Consider the following 16306-nt stretch of genomic DNA (forward strand, 5'->3'; position numbering starts at 1 on the left):
TGCCATCCAGATGGCTAAACTCTAAACGAACACGCCAGTGTTTAGTGTTGCTCAGTTAGTTCTAAAAAACCTGAAACATAGGCCTACTTATATAAAAACCGTTACAGTTACTTGACATGATGTTTTAGATATTTTGTTGATCTAGGCAATGCCTCCCTGAACAAGATGCCTGAATGACAACACAACATTCTTCGCCGTTTTTTTCGGGTTTGATACGATTCCAAATTCTTACCCAATTTCATACTATAATTTATTATTTATAATGACATCACGCAAGCAGCTTTTTATTTCAGACTTTTTTTTCTCGATGGGGGGGGGGGGGGGGGGGGGGGGGGGGAGCGGACACTGGTAAAAGTATATATTTAAAATTATTTTCTATATGAATTCTATTTATTTGGGGGGGGGGGGGGGTTAACGTTCTTCGTGAGGCTCCACCCCCCCCCCCCCCCCCTTCAGACGAGTTGCCTGGAAGAAACAATGCATCCCCGGTCAAAAAGGAAAAATGTATAGGCCTATTGTATGTAGAAAATAAATACTTTAACCAGTGTCCGCCCAATCCCCTCCCCTGGAAAGTTCAAGTTCACCCCTCCTCCTGGAGAAAAATATCTAAAAGAAGCCGTGCTACAATTAGTACGTGTTCAACGGTTTTGATACTGACCGTTTTAAAAGCGGATTTTGTATTTTTTAAAATGTGATTATAAAGGAAATAAACGCACAAACTTTTTATAGATAGCTTCCCTTTATTTCATTTGCCTGTTGCTAAAATAACACGCACGTGCTAACAGCTGAACTAGAGGGCGTGGGGAGGGATGGGGGTTACACACAGCCGTGTCGTATAAACTGGTGAACACTTTTTACTGTCATAATATTCTATCCCCTACACTACACCATTAGAAGTTTTGAACCCACCTGTGTGGGCATGTGGTAAATCTACACACGTCATTGCTAAGTGGGTGTGTTGATTTGTTAGGTCTCAAGGTGGCAGAGTATTCTACTTGAACTTAACTTTAATGCAAACTCAACTGCAAACAGAATTTTAACAGAAACAAGTTTTAATGATACGGTGTCAAAAAGTATAGATCTACTAATTTGAAGTAGATCTATTAGGTATGTTAATGTTTTGCTAATGACATTGGCCTACACATTACTTTACTTGTGCATCGGGAATATTGAAGTATTGATTTGTACTAGATCTAGGTCTAGATCTAGATCTATCTATACACTTTTCTTCACTATACAGTTTTGCAATAACTGTTTTTGATAGTTTTTATTTATAAAGTTCGGGAAAACGTTATTTTTAAGCTCTAGATTAGAAATAGGATAAGATTTCAACTTTGTATTTTATCCCTCTGTTGTTGTTTTTTTTAAAAACTAAACGTATAGTATCTAGATCTAGATTATGAATATTTAATATAGATTTACCTCCCTAGTTAACTCTCATCTACTAATTTCGAACTTAACAGTTATTTAAAGCAGAATGTTAACAAAACAGAACTAACTTTATTTTGTGAGAACCAGTTTAGAGCTTAATCTAATCATCCATTAATATTTATATAATAATAAAGTATACTATTTATATTATTAATCAAATATATTTTGAGATGGGCTTTTGCCAAGCACAAAATCTATTGATATGGTCTCTTCATTGTTTAGTAATGACATTAGTAATTTTGCCAAAAGGTAAACATTTTTTCAGATAAATAATTATGCATTTTGTTTAATTTGTAATATATTTACTTACAGGTAACCTCACAGCAGCTGTTCTATTTTCTGGCACCTGCCTAGATAGACGTCAGCCATGTCTAACCAGCACAAACCACCCACCACAACCCCCAGCTATTTCCCACCACCACTGAACTACCACCCCATGCAGTACTATTTGAATGGACCAGTCCTACAGAGCGGCCAACCAGGCCCACACAACTACCCTGGGATGTCTTTGTTCAACTCCATGGCTGGCTCCAGTAATGCTCTACACCCAGCCAACTATGCTGGCAACGCTATGTATACTTCAGCCTTGGCCAATGCAGTTCCTCATAGATTTCCATTTGCATCTCAGAACAACCAGGACCTGTCTAAAATGATGGCAGCAAATGAACAAGCTAAAATGTACAACACAGCAGTCTCCTCTAACTCGGCTTATTTGTACAGTGACAATTCTCAAAAAGGTAACTCACGGCCATCTAGTCCAGCTAATGGTGGGTCGTTTAAGACTAACCCTAGTGCACCAAGCAGAACCAACACACCTGGGTTGGTACAGACAAAAACACCAAGCAGAAACAACACACCAGGTGCATACAGCTACTTCGGAGAAACCCAGGCACCAGGTGAGCCGATAGATCTCAGGCTAGAGAATTTTAACGGCCAGAATTTCCAGTCTAAGAACCTGCCGGCAACAAAATTCACCACCGGCACCAAAAAGGAAACTGATGGTCCTTCTACAAACGTCAGTGGGTCAAGAGACACACGCCCCCACCATGAGCGTGACGAGAACCCTCCAACAAACCCAGGTAACCAGATGTTAAACTCGCTATCACAAGATCATCCAAAGACTTCAGCTCCGTATGGTGCTGACTACTACAAGATGCTGTCCGCCTACCCGTACCTTCCATACATGATGAACAGCCAAGCTCTGGCATCTAACACAGCAAGTCCTTACGCCTGGCCACTGCCTGCTCTGGCTTCAATGTCTGGGTACTACCCCCAGCTTGGCTCCCAAAGTGCTAACCTCTTACAGCTGCCCATGGGTCAGTTTGCTTTGAATACACAACAAGGTTTTATACCACAAAACATTTGGAATCCCGTGCTGGGTCAAGTAAATTCTGGCCAAACAAACCGAGCAGCTTCCCCGGCCAGAGTTGAAGCACCACAAATGTATGGCCAGAACAATGGTGGCCCACAGTATCCCACATCAGCCCAGAACTCGCAACTAATGTCAGCCTTAGCTTCACATCAGTTCATCAGGTCGTCAACACCAAAGGACAATGGTCATTCTGCTAAATCCACAAGACTGGACACAGTCCAGGAGCCCGCAGGTAACCAGAGTCCAAAGTCCACACCAAAAAGAGCTAGAGCAACAAATGCTAGGTCAAATAAGAGGGCTGCAAAAAATGTAAATGGAGACCTGACTCCAGCTAAGGGAAGAAAAAGAAAAGTAGTGGAAATTGAACCAACATATTCACAAGCTAAACAACAAAACTGTGCCACTGATGATCAACAATATCAGTATGGTAGTCAAAATTACTTTCAAAATTCTGGAACAGTTTGTCAAAACATGGCATCACAGTCTGGAAATGTCCAGCAAATGGACAACATTCCACAGACCACAGCTGATGATAACATTGATTACCTAGATAGTGATGAATCCATAGACTTTTCATCCGCAAATAAATTAAATCATAGACTAATGGCAGTAAATGGCCAGGTCAGAAATCAAACTCCAAATGAAAAAGAATCCAATGAAAATGCCAATTTGGCCAGTGACAATAGTAAAAACATTCAAACTTTTTCTCAAAATGAAACCTGTGAAGGCTTTAGTAATCCACATGTAATGACCACATCAGCAGCTAATGGATCAGTTTACCAAGAACCTGAGAAGTTCAATGAACAAGAGGCAGTTGAACAACCAGTGTGTCAAAACAGAACAAACAGCATGGATTTTGAATCTGGCAACTTGGTAATTGATACTACCTGTCCAGGTTCTCCCACATCTGAAGAAGATAACTGCCATGTACCTGGGACCACATGTGAGGCAGATAACTACCACCTACCTCAACACCCATCTGGGGCAGATAACTACCACTCTGGGCACCCATCTGCGACAGATAACTACCATTCTGGGCACCCATCTGGGGCAGATAACTACCTTTCTGGGAACCCATCAGCAAGAGATAACTACCTTTCTGGGCAACCATCTGTGGCAGATAACTACCATTCTGGGCACCCATCTGGGGCAGATAACTACCTTTCTGGGCACCCATCTGGGGCAGATAACTACCATATATCTGGGGCTGTCACTGTGTCAAGTGAATACTACGAGCCTCCAAAGTTGTTGGACAAAGATTATAACATTGTTGATATCACTGATAACAAGTGTACTCCCATTGACTCTTCTAATACTGAATCAAATCAAATAAACACTAACACTGAAGAAAATCATGCAGAATATAATCAAAGGGTTAATCAAGTTCCAGGAACTTTTGAAACATCAGACATAGGTGTTTACAGTAACAGATTGGACTGTGAAACTGCTAACAAAGAAGAAACAAGGCCAGACAGGAGCAATGAAGACCATCAGCATGAAGGTAGGGACAACTCCTATCATCCCATGTTCTATGTTGAAACTAACCTAACAGAAAATCCATCATTCGATCAACCAGGCAGGGTGGAAAGTCCTGAAGAAGTGGATGTTTATCCAACTAAAAGTGACCAAGACCGTGGGAAAGATGTTCATCCATATGACACACAAGTATCTTCAACATCATATTCACCACAGTATTCGGACACCAAAAACATGCAATACAGTGCTGAACCACAGAACACAAGCCGTAGTCCAGAATCACAGAACATAACACATACTCCAGAATCACAGAACACATGTAGCCCAGAATCACAGAACACGCTCCATGGTACTGAATCACAGAACACGCCACACAATATTAAAACCCAGAACACACACAGCTCTGATGAACACCACACAACCTGCCATGAGCCAGCACAAGGTAACAGCCCCCACCAAGGACAGGGCAACCTTTCACAGTCTGTCTATCATTTTAATAGCACCAATCAAGATGGTCGAGCTGATTCAAACTCTTCACCAATAGGCAACTCCTCCATGCCAGGTATTTCCCAGGCAGAATCAATCAGTACACAAGGCCAAAGCAGACTTTTTGGGTTTGATGTAAGAAGCAATCACCAAGTAGCTAAGACAGCTCACCTTGCTCAAGAGAACTCTTCACAGTTTAAGTACAAAGATGGCCACCATGACAAGACACCAGATAGACACACAGAGCAGTACTCCAACTCTCACAACCATGGTGCTATTAACCTGTCTCTAGAAAACTCAGACAAAAACTCCGAAAAGGTTTTACCCTACCCCAGCACTGGCATGAATTATCCAGCCTGGTATGGGAACCCGAGTGGACCCCAGAACTTCCGTGGTGGCCCTGTAGCTCCAGGTGGTCAGCCACAGCCATTAACTGACAAAACCAACACACCTGAGCCACAGAATGATGCAACACAATGGAAGCACCTAGTTCCTCCGTATATGCTACACCCCATGTTCAACGGGCGTAACTTTGATTTTAATACAAATTATAATCTTAGCGGCAACCAGCTACAAAATTCATATTCACATTATTTGGATTATTATTATAATAAGGGTAAATAATTTGAGCATATAATGCGAAACATTGATTTTAATTACTAATTCGATTTGTTTTTAAACATAACCATATACTATACATTGTGTACATAAAAAAATGTTTTAGCGTGTATATTTGTAAAGCATTTCATTTTTCATTTATTGTTTGTAGAAGCATTTATTTCCTTTTTTTTTTTACTTACAGAAAATATTGAGAAAAATGTTGTTGATTCTCTGACGGTGATGGAAAAAAATAAAGCACAAATGTCTTGTAGCAATGTGTTGGTTGATAAAAATGTTGTTGTATGCCAATCTAAACTCTCTTGTAGCAGTTCCACTGATCAAACCAACACTGTGGCTGGGCATGAGCATGTTCCTAAACTGGACTCTGACATGGACATCAGCCAACAGAGTAATCCAGTTGCTGAACAGCAGGTGAAAGATGTTGTTGCATGTGGGATCAATTTGACTGAGCCAGTTTTAAAAATTGGGCCGGATCCTGAAATTGAGCCTGAATCTAAGAATAGACCTGATACAAAGGTTGGGCCTGATCCTGATATTGGGCCTGACTCTAAGAATGGACCTGATGCAAAGTTTGGGCCTGACTCTAAGAATAGACCTGATACAAAGGTTGGGCCTGATCCTGAAATTGGGCCTGACTCTAAGAATAGACCTGATACAAAGGTTGGGCCTGATCCTGAAATTGGGCCTGACTCTAAGAATGGACCTGATGCAAAGTTTGGGCCTGACTCTAAGGATGGACCTGATGCAAAGGTTGGGCCTGACTCTAAGAATGGACCTGATGCAAAGGTTGGGCCTGACTCTAAGAATGGACCTGATGCAAAGGTTGGGCCTGACTCTAAGAATGGACCTGATGCAAAGGTTGGGCCTGACTCTAAGAATGGACCTGATGCAAAGTTTGGGCCTGACTCTAAGGATGGACCTGATGCAAAGGTTGGGCCTGACTCTAAGAATGGACCTGATGCAAAGGTTGGGCCTGACTCTAAGAATGGACCTGATGCAAAGGTTGGGCCTGACTCTAAGAATGGACCTGATGCAAAGGTTGGGCCTGACTCCAAGAATGGACCTGATGCAAAGGTTGGGCCTGACTCTAAGAATGGACCTGATGCAAAGGTTGGGCCTGACTCTAAGAATGGACCTGATGCAAAGGTTGGGCCTGACTCCAAGAATGGACCTGATGCAAAGGTTGGGCCTGACTCCAAGAATGGACCTGATGCAAAGGTTGGGCCTGACTCTAAGAATGGACCTGATGCAAAGGTTGGGCCTGACTCCAAGAATGGACCTGATGCAAAGGTTGGGCCTGACTCTAAGAATGGACCTGATGCAAAGGTTGGGCGTGAATCTAAGAATGGACCTGATGCAAAGGATGGGCCTGATCCTGAAATTGGGCCTGACTCTAAGGATGGACCTGATGCAAAGGTTGGGCCTGACTCTAAGGATGGACCTGATGCAAAGTTTGGGCCTGACTCTAAGAATAGACCTGATACAAAGGTTGGGCCTGATCCTGAAATTGGGCCTGACTCTAAGAATAGACCTGATACAAAGGTTGGGCCTGATCCTGAAATTGGGCCTGACTCTAAGAATGGACCTGATGCAAAGTTTGGGCCTGACTCTAAGGGTGGACCTGATGCAAAGGTTGGGCCTGACTCTAAGAATGGACCTGATGCAAAGGTTGGGCCTGACTCTAAGAATGGACCTGATGCAAAGGTTGGGCCTGACTCTAAGAATGGACCTGATGCAAAGGTTGGGCCTGACTCTAAGAATGGACCTGATGCAAAGTTTGGGCCTGACTCTAAGGATGGACCTGATGCAAAGGTTGGGCCTGACTCTAAGAATGGACCTGATGCAAAGGTTGGGCCTGACTCTAAGAATGGACCTGATGCAAAGGTTGGGCCTGACTCTAAGAATGGACCTGATGCAAAGGTTGGGCCTGACTCTAAGAATGGACCTGATGCAAAGGTTGGGCCTGACTCCAAGAATGGACCTGATGCAAAGGTTGGGCCTGACTCTAAGAATGGACCTGATGCAAAGGTTGGGCCTGACTCTAAGAATGGACCTGATGCAAAGGTTGGGCCTGACTCCAAGAATGGACCTGATGCAAAGGTTGGGCCTGACTCCAAGAATGGACCTGATGCAAAGGTTGGGCCTGACTCTAAGAATGGACCTGATGCAAAGGTTGGGCCTGACTCCAAGAATGGACCTGATGCAAAGGTTGGGCCTGACTCTAAGAATGGACCTGATGCAAAGGTTGGGCGTGAATCTAAGAATGGACCTGATGCAAAGGATGGGCCTGATCCTGAAATTGGGCCTGACTCTAAGGATGGACCTGATGCAAAGGTTGGGCCTGACTCTAAGGATGGACCTGATGCAAAGGTTGGGCCTGACTCTAAGAATGGACCTGACACAAAAATTGGGCCAGAAGCACAGAGTGCACCAGATGCAAATATTCAGGTGTGCTCAAATGAAATAAACATCAAGCAGGAAATCGTGAACAATGAATATTTGACTTGCTTGGATGGAGCAGAAAACTTGATTCCTAAAACTTGTGATAAAAATGACAATCAACTGAATTTGTCCAATACCAAACATCAAAAAAGTCTTCTTTCATTCTATGGCAATGTTTCTCATGTTAAAAACTCAAGGCAGCATGTTAAGAAGGATGAACATTTAATTAAACAAGAATGTGTCTCACAAGAAAAATCAGCTGTACACAAGAAACAAACTAATATATTGACATTCTTTTCATCAAATGCTCAGAAAAATCAACTGGCAAACAGATTAGAACCTACAACACCAACACAGTCACATCTTCATAAACCAGAACAGCCGCAGGCAAGTTTAGAGAGTAGAAAACTTTTTCCTTTTAAAGAAAAAAACCTCAGCAATAACAAAATGCATTCACAAGTTCAAAGCAAACCACTTTGTTTGGTTAATAAAGCCAAAGTTGGATCCTGTTCACAGACAAATCACTCGCTGGTCACTGGGAATTATTCAACAGCCAGTCGAGGCAAACTAATGTTGATGAAATCCAGAGAAAAAAATTTGGAAAACCAAATCCATCTTCCTGAAGATCTGTCTGTGTTTAAAATGCCCCATGTTGGAGCTACTGGCAAAAAGGTCCCATGTTTGAAAAAGCCTCATCAGCCAACTAAACCTAAAACTTTAAAAACATGTTCGAATTCTGTGATGAAATGTGATAGTCAATTATACACTGTGGGGTGGGTGTATGGCTTTATACAAGTCTTAAATTTGACTGAAGATCCAGCCACACATTTATGCAGGTTAAGTGGCAGTATTGGCACTCTGCAAGATCTGTGTCCAATGGCAAGTCTAGAGGAGCTGGGTTTCTACACAAACCCTATGTGCAGAGGTTTATATTTCATCATTAAAATTGAAGATGGATTTATACCTCTCCGACCGTTAATCAAACAGTTTTTGACAGGTAAGTTACAGGCAAAGAAAGCGCCATCAAATCCTGCTGCCTTTAATGTTGTAGGCACATCTTCTGGATTGGATTTAAGAAAAGTTTCTCAAGGGAGCGCAAGAACTTCTGAATACGCTAAACTTCGGCAGAACATGAGCAGATCGTACTGTGATGCGTGCGGGAATGCGTACAGCTGTTCCACAGAGCAGCACCTCAATGGTGATAAGCACAGAGGTGTGGTCAACGCACCTGGGTTTTACCATAGGTTGGATGCACTTGTGAACTTAACTGGAAGCATTCACACCTTTATCAACTTTCATTTCGTAAACAAGGCTTGTGACCTTAGTGTTGGTAGCAAGGCTGGTGATGACAAGACTGGTGACCTTAATGTTGGTGGTGACAAGACTGGTGACCTTAATGTTGGTGGTGACAAGACTGGTGACCTTAATGTTGGTGGTGACAAGACTGGTGATCTTAATGTTGGTGGTGACAAGACTGGTGATCTTAATGTTGGTGGTGACAAAACTGGTGACCTTAATGTAGGTGGTGACAAGACTGGTGACCTTAATGTTGGTGGTGACAAGACTGGTGACTTTAATGTTGGTGGTGACAAGACTGGTGACCTTAATGTTGGTGGTGACAAGACTGGTGACCTTAATGTTGGTGGTGACAAGACTGGTGACCTTAATGTTGGCGGTGACAAGACTGGTGACCTTAATGTTGGTGGTGACAAGGCTAGTGAAGCCAAAGCTTGTAATGACAATGCTGTTGACAACATAATCAACAAAACTGGCAAAGACGACCTTTCAGAACACAATCCTAGTAAAACAACAGAACTGGCTGACCTATCACAATCCACTATTCAGCAGGAAATGTGTATTGCTGGAACAAACTCTCCTGAATGTAAACCAGCGACAACCGACATTGCTGTCAATATTAACATCACTCAAACCATTAAGAGTGACATGATACTACAAGCACCCAAGCTGAACCTGCTGAACACTGCAGTGGTGTACAGGAAAAGGGCATACTCTAAGATAGGCAATGTGACCTCGGATAAGCCCAGGAAAGATCAGAAATCAAAGCGGATATGCTGTAGAGCACCTTCTGACCAAGACCCATTTTTCAAACTAGCTCAGGATATAGAAAATTTCAGCATTTCTCCATGCATAAAAACACAGCAAGATAATTTATATGCAGACAAAAATCTATTTGTTGTTTCTAAGGATGAAGATAACCCCTTTAGAAGGGAAGTAACTCAATTAAAAGTAGCTCCCAAAAAAATAAAGCAAGGGAAACTACCCAAATTAGTAAGAAAGAAAAAGTCCCGTAATCCAGTAACTTACGTTTTAATAAATAACAGTGTGGCCATGGATCAGTGGAGTGAGGGTAGAGACAAGAATATTTTTTTGCAGTGCTTCGATGAACTAAAGAAAGGCATTCAACCAAACATTTTCCAATCCACTTACTGAAGTTGAACTCTACTTCACTTGCCCCATAGACCATCAGGTTTGAAAGGGAACTTTACTAAAGTTTCTTTGTGGACTAAGGTTTGACTCAAGACTAAGGCTTTATTTGATAAATCAATTTTTAGTCAATTTTTGTAAATTATTTTAATGCAAATTATGGTTTATATTTCAAATGTAATTAATGTAAAATAGTTTCTCCACATCTGTACATAATACTCCATGGTATGAATCTATTTATAATTAAAAATCTAAGAAATATAGATGCTAAAATACACAATTCTCTCAAATAAATGATACATATAAAGAGAATTAGTTTTGTTTTATATTTAACAAGTGTCATAGTGTAGTGTAGTGATGGCTTGCCATTACAATACTTTCACATTTCATTAAGTTTTTTTATCAGTTTTTTTTAATCAGTCTTATATATCACGGAGATAATTGTTTTTTTTTTTTTACTTTGTCTCAGGTAGAATAATGGGGCTATACTTATCAATTTTTATAGTAGTCCAATGCTAATGTAAAGAATCCTGCAAACCATCAGACATTCACATAAGTATACAGACTAAAAACCTTGGGTAGAATGTATGTGATTTGTCAAACTATCCAAAAGTTATCTTTCGCAGTTTAAAAACATGTAAATAAATTTTAAAAAGTAACTGGTAGTATACATTTTATTATCACATCATGTAAAAATATAGAGAACACAAGGTATATTTTTAAAATGTACAGCAGTTGCAGAAAATCTCTTGACAAAACCTAACCTTTTGATGTTATGGCATCAAATATTCTCCGAACACAGTTGCATATTGCTTGAGCTTGATCCTGAAATCCAAACAGCCATTGCACCATGAATTATGTGAATACATGTTTAGAGTACCACAGAACAAGTTACAGCATTCAATCTGAATAAATCTGAATGATACTTAAACTATAACACATACATTGAATATAATAATCTGTGTAAATAATGGCCTTTACTTTGTGCCTTGGTATTTTCTCCTATTTATAATTCTTATGGTTAACCCCAAAATAGCTATCATTAATTACCTCTGAATGGCACTGGAAAATGTAGCATTGGTACAAGTGTTTACCAACTTGTCCAATTTTGACGGCAATGTTAGGTCTGTTAAATCCATCATTGTACTGGATGAGTTGCGCTATAGTGTGGAGGGGATGTCGCTGGAGGACTTCCTAAATAATTGTTTGGAATTTGGAAACATAATCTTGAACATGGAATCAATAAGTACCTTAAAAAAACTAAAATTAAATGTTTAGAATTATAAACCCTGATGTTGGATAGTGGTTTCATAAATATAATATTTTACAATTTAGTTAAATTAATCCATCAAAGTGTTTCATATTAAGAAACATCACCTTGTATTATGGGACGGAGTGGTCTAGCGTTAGAGAGCTGGACTGCTAACCTGTAAGTCTCGAGTTCGAATCCGGGTTCAAGTCAGTAGACCGTCCCTGAGTCCGTCCAACTCTGATGGGTACCTAACTCACGTTAGGGAAAGTAAAGGCGGCTGGGCATAGTGCTGACCACACTATCTCTTCATATGCCGAGGTCACAGTGAACTCTACTTCACTTGCCCCATAGACCGTCAGGTTTGAAAGGGAAACTTTACTTTTACCTTGTATTATATATTTAGAATCAATGATACACATTACCTAACTCAAGAATTTAATAATATAAAAATATTTAGAATCAATGATACACATTACATAACTGTTAGTGTAAAACAAATGAACACACCTGGCCGCTACTGTCCATGACTTTGATGCCATGCCTCGACACAAACATGACAACTTTATTTTCTTCTGAGGCTAAAACATTCAGTCTTCCTTCAATCTTTAGAGAGATTATTTTTAAATTACTTACTGAATAACATAATGCAAAAAAATTTAAAGCTATTGTATACCTATTTTAGTGACTAAATTGAATATCTGTTAAACAAATCAGATTTAAAAAAAAAACAAGAATTTTGAAACAAAACTATAAAAATATGCATATTTAAATAACAAATGGCAAAATATTTTTTTGTGTCACTTTCTGCATCCACAAATCCCAAATCATTCAGAAAGTTAACAAGTACCTGGTTTTCTTCTATAATATCCACTAATTGTGGCTCTGTGTCTCTCTTTTTAGAGTTGGTCATGTTGATTTGATCAACTACTCCTAAGTAGTACACCTAATACAGAATACAGAAAACCTGTAACTATACTATAAAACCATAAACACTTCAGCACACCCCTCAAATTTAAAACTAATGTTGCTGACATTGTGTTGTAACTTATTTTTTCATCTGACCTGCTTTTCAAACTGAAAATAAAATGTCACCTGAAAGTGTACTCGTTGATGGAGAATTTTGTCACCCCTTTCTTTGTCATCTTTAGAGCTTAAGTTCTCATTACTTGAGCCACTCTGCAAAATCAATTTGCTGTTGTGTACAAATGTGAACACTCATTTATTTATAAAACATAGCAGGCCTCTGTATAATAAAGAATGTGTGCCAAATCAATTTGCTGATGTATACAAATGTGAACACTCATTTATTTATAAAACATAGCAGGCCTCTGTGTAATAAAGAATTTGTGTGTTAGATAACCTAATATCATAAACAACAGTATGACAAAATGAAAAATAGGTACTATTACTATTATAAAAAATATTTTATTTTACTAGGGGATTAAAATGTTGATTTCATGTTTATTTACCAGTTGGCTGTCCATTGATTCACGACTACCATTATAATAACTCATCTTGTTTGGTTTCTCATGTATTTTCATCATTTTGTAGAATTTTAGCTCCTAAGCTCGCATCAAATGTGTAGACAATGTTAAGTACCATTAACTGTAACAATACAATCAAAATAAATAATAGCTTGAATTATATGTTGCTGCTCTTTCATAAGTCTGTAGAAAAAAAAATCCATTTACTATTGGAAAGACCACTTGATAGTTTTAAGTTTTATTTTAAATACAAGCTAATTCTAATATTAATTTAAAATGATAATAAATATTAGACATTTTTATTAGACGAAGTATTAATACAATTTAATATAATTAACAAAACTAAAGTAAGAACAAATGACAATTATTAATAACAACAATATTACAATAAGTCATCAGACGCCATGAGGTAAGATAAGAATTAAGATTGTCAAACAATTAATTTTAATTCAATGCATTCCATAGTGATAGATAGTAGATAGGGGAGGCGATCCATAATAATAAAGAATTAATTATAATTATAGGGCCTATAGCCTAATTTTAATCGGCTAATAATTAATTACTAATATAGTACTGTACAATACAGTTATACATTACTTACTTATAGAATATAGATCTATTTAGCTTAGTTAGAAGATCTAGATCTATAGACCTTATTAGTATTTACTATAGTATTAGTAGTATTTAGTAGTATTAGTATTTTACTATTTTACAAATTTACACTCTTACAACAGACAGTCAGTAACAGACTAACAGTCGTCTAACCACGTACTACATACAGTTAATTACAGTAATAATAATTATTTAGGCTCTAGTAACAGAGTTTCTTCCAGGCATCTTTTTGTTTTGCCGCCGCCCCCCCCCCCCCCTCTAGAAAGTCTACCGCCTCCCGAACGAGATGGAATTTATATAGTAAACATACACTTTTACTAGTGTCCCCCCCCCCCCCCCCCCGGAGAAAAAAAAGTCTGGAAGAAACACTGCCTAGTAATATTAAATTAAAATTAGGGCTTACTATTACTAATTAATAGGTAATCTTTTGTTATAGGTACGCAAAAATCGACAACAGCTAGTAATGTACGAAAAAGTTACCTCATTGCCAAAGCTTTAATAGCAGTATATTGTGATATATTTGGGTCAAGTATTATAGATAAATGAATAATAAACCTATATCACTGGCTAAATATATCAATATAAGCCAGAAATTAACTTTAAACAGCAGTGTTTGCGAGCAAGATTTGCTATATAAACAGCAGCCATTTATAAAATAGAGTGGCTTCCCCCGAATCTCACGCAATAAGTTTACAAAAAAAATCTTAAACAAGATGAAGATGGCTGCTAGATTTAGATCTATAGTAAATGAGGGTAATTTATCGTTTTTGGTAAGTAAAATCGCCCGCTGCTAGTAATGTACGAAAAAGTTACCGTGTTTGCGAGCAGGATTTGCTATATAAAAAGCTGCCATCCATAAATTAGAGTGACTTCCCTTGAATCTTGCGCTATAAGTTTAACAAAATAAAACTTAAACAAGATGGCTGCTATAGTAAATGAGCATGGTTGCATCTGTTGGAAACATCGCTAGTCTTCATTTATTACTGAAAAGTTTTAATTCACTTGTTTAAAAACAGGTACATAAATGAAACAAGGAAACATTTTTGTATTTTTCAAAGCATAAATCCTCCTCCAAATGTGAAATAATTATTAAAATTTAAGGAGTCACCTGGTTTTCACATTACTAGTCGCGGGCGACTTTACGTACTTAAAACGATAGATTACCTAAATGAGCATGGTTGCATCTTTTGGAAACAAATTTCAAACATTGCTAGTCTTCATTTATTACTGAAAAGTTTTAAATTGTTTTTAAATTGCTTAAAAACAGGTACATAAATGAAACAAGGAAACATTTTTTGTATTTTTCAAAACATAAATCCTCCTCATAATGTGAAATGATTATTAGGCCTAAATATTAAAATTTAATAATTTAAGGCTTTTAAGTTTAAGGAGTCACCTGTTGGTAAAACTCCATTTTAGCGTATTTTATTCGCCTCTTCACGTTCACCTCAGATTGAGCGTATTTTATTATATACATATACTATACTATACACCACCAAAACACACAAAAAAACGTTAGGAAAACACTAGGATTAGTAGGTGATAGATATGGATCTACTTTTTTTTTTTATTAATGTGTGCTTTAATTAGAAAAGTTAAAAAAAAATATTATAAATAAGCATTACAGTTTCAATTAAATAGAGTGTGGTCGTCGGCAGGAAGAAAATCCCTGCATGGTCAAGGGTGCACCATGAGCTCACATTGACTTTAATTATCAGCATACGGATCATAGCTTAGGGTCATTGTGAATTCATGTAAGTTAATTTATAGAATCGTGCCTTGCAATTTTGCGTTTCTACTTTACCCATTGCCATGAAACTCTTAACTTACCCGAACATATTTTCAAGAAAAAAAAAGTTTAATCTAGATCTAGATAAATAGTAGGCTACACATTAAATATTCCCAATTTTGGATTTTTCTCAAGTATTGACAAAATTAATTAAAATAAAAACTAAACCAAAAATTAAAAAAGAATTCAAAAGGCCGTGTGATTTCCTAACGTTTTGTGTGTGTGTTTCGGTTATGTTTATAATATTAATAAAATACGCCCAACTGGAGGTGAACGTGAAGCGGGGAATAACTACGCTAAAATGGAGTAAGTATTACGGTAGTATTACCTCACCTGTTTTTCACATAGACATCTGCTCTAGAATTCTAGAAAACGATTATGATGATACTAAGAATACCACACCAACCAGTTAATAATCTTAATAACATTATTTTTTTTAGGGCAGGGGGCCTACATTATTATAATAATATTATTATTAAAATTTAATAAAATGGGTACCGTATGTGTAAAGTGTAAAGTACTGTAAAGTTTTAAAGTAGTGTAACGTCTAATAATTTTATTAATTTATAATAGGCCTAAATAATAGTAATATTACTATTAAAAATAAATATAGATCTAGATCTAGTAAGGCTACTAGAATGTATAGACTAGTTGATAATCTGTCAATAATTTTCTTTGGCCTATTTACTATTTTGTTATCTGTTCAGATGTAGATCTACCTCCTCTAGGTCTAGATCTAGAATCTAGTCTAGATCAAGATCTTTGGCCAGATACATTTAGAGCAAAGAAAGTTAAATACTTGATTAGAAAAAAATAAAAAAACAAGCCATCAAGTAGATCTAAGACCTAGAAATCTAGAATAGTTACTAGATCTATATGTTGCGATTATTTATTAG

At 38.0% G+C, this 16306-nt stretch overlaps 2 protein-coding genes across 10 annotated transcripts; one reads left to right on the top strand and one right to left on the bottom strand.

Moving 5' to 3' along the window:
• Positions 1-4621: 4621 nt before the first annotated feature.
• LOC131946239 (uncharacterized) lies at positions 4622-5440 on the top strand (the record flags this gene model as incomplete). Its single annotated transcript, XM_059306924.1, is given in 1 exon segment — positions 4622-5440. A coding segment is annotated over 1 exon segment (768 nt), but the record flags the coding sequence as incomplete, so codon positions are not given.
• A 5473-nt stretch (positions 5441-10913) lies between these two features.
• On the bottom strand, positions 10914-16194 carry LOC131946206 (integrin beta-1-binding protein 1). Of its 9 annotated transcripts, none has more exons than XM_059306868.1 (8): positions 16099-16127; positions 15744-15797; positions 12995-13130; positions 12618-12701; positions 12373-12468; positions 12033-12128; positions 11324-11467; positions 10914-11098 (listed from the first exon to the last, which is right to left on the bottom strand). In XM_059306868.1, the coding sequence occupies exons 3-8, from the start codon at positions 13067-13069 to the stop codon at positions 11033-11035; spliced, it is 561 nt and encodes a 186-aa protein (XP_059162851.1). In that variant the 5' UTR covers positions 13070-13130; positions 15744-15797; positions 16099-16127; the 3' UTR covers positions 10914-11032. The 9 variants fall into 9 exon arrangements, with proteins under 9 accessions (XP_059162851.1, XP_059162852.1, XP_059162850.1 ...); XM_059306869.1 differs by having other exon boundaries at positions 15744-15775; positions 16099-16113; XM_059306867.1 differs by lacking the exon at positions 16099-16127 and adding an exon at positions 14435-14508 and having other exon boundaries at positions 15744-15835.
• Positions 16195-16306: the final 112 nt, after the last annotated feature.

Source organism: Physella acuta, unplaced genomic scaffold (assembly GCF_028476545.2).
Source record: "Physella acuta isolate Inbredline_101_S28 unplaced genomic scaffold, ASM2847654v3 ptg000548l, whole genome shotgun sequence".
In the NCBI taxonomy this organism is placed as follows: Eukaryota; Metazoa; Mollusca; class Gastropoda; family Physidae; genus Physella; species Physella acuta.

Bases quoted from the DNA above. Each gene is read 5' to 3' on its own strand.
- LOC131946206 (XM_059306866.1), bottom strand. From the start codon at position 13,069: ATGATGAAAATACATGAGAAACCAAACAAGATGAGTTATTATAATGGT. The intron at 12,129-12,372 runs GTACTTGTTAAC...ATCTCTCTAAAG, and splicing joins ATATTATAGAAGAAAACCAG to ATTGAAGGAAGACTGAATGT. The intron at 11,099-11,323 runs GTAATTAATGAT...TTTGGATTTCAG, and splicing joins TTTTCCAGTGCCATTCAGAG to GATCAAGCTCAAGCAATATG.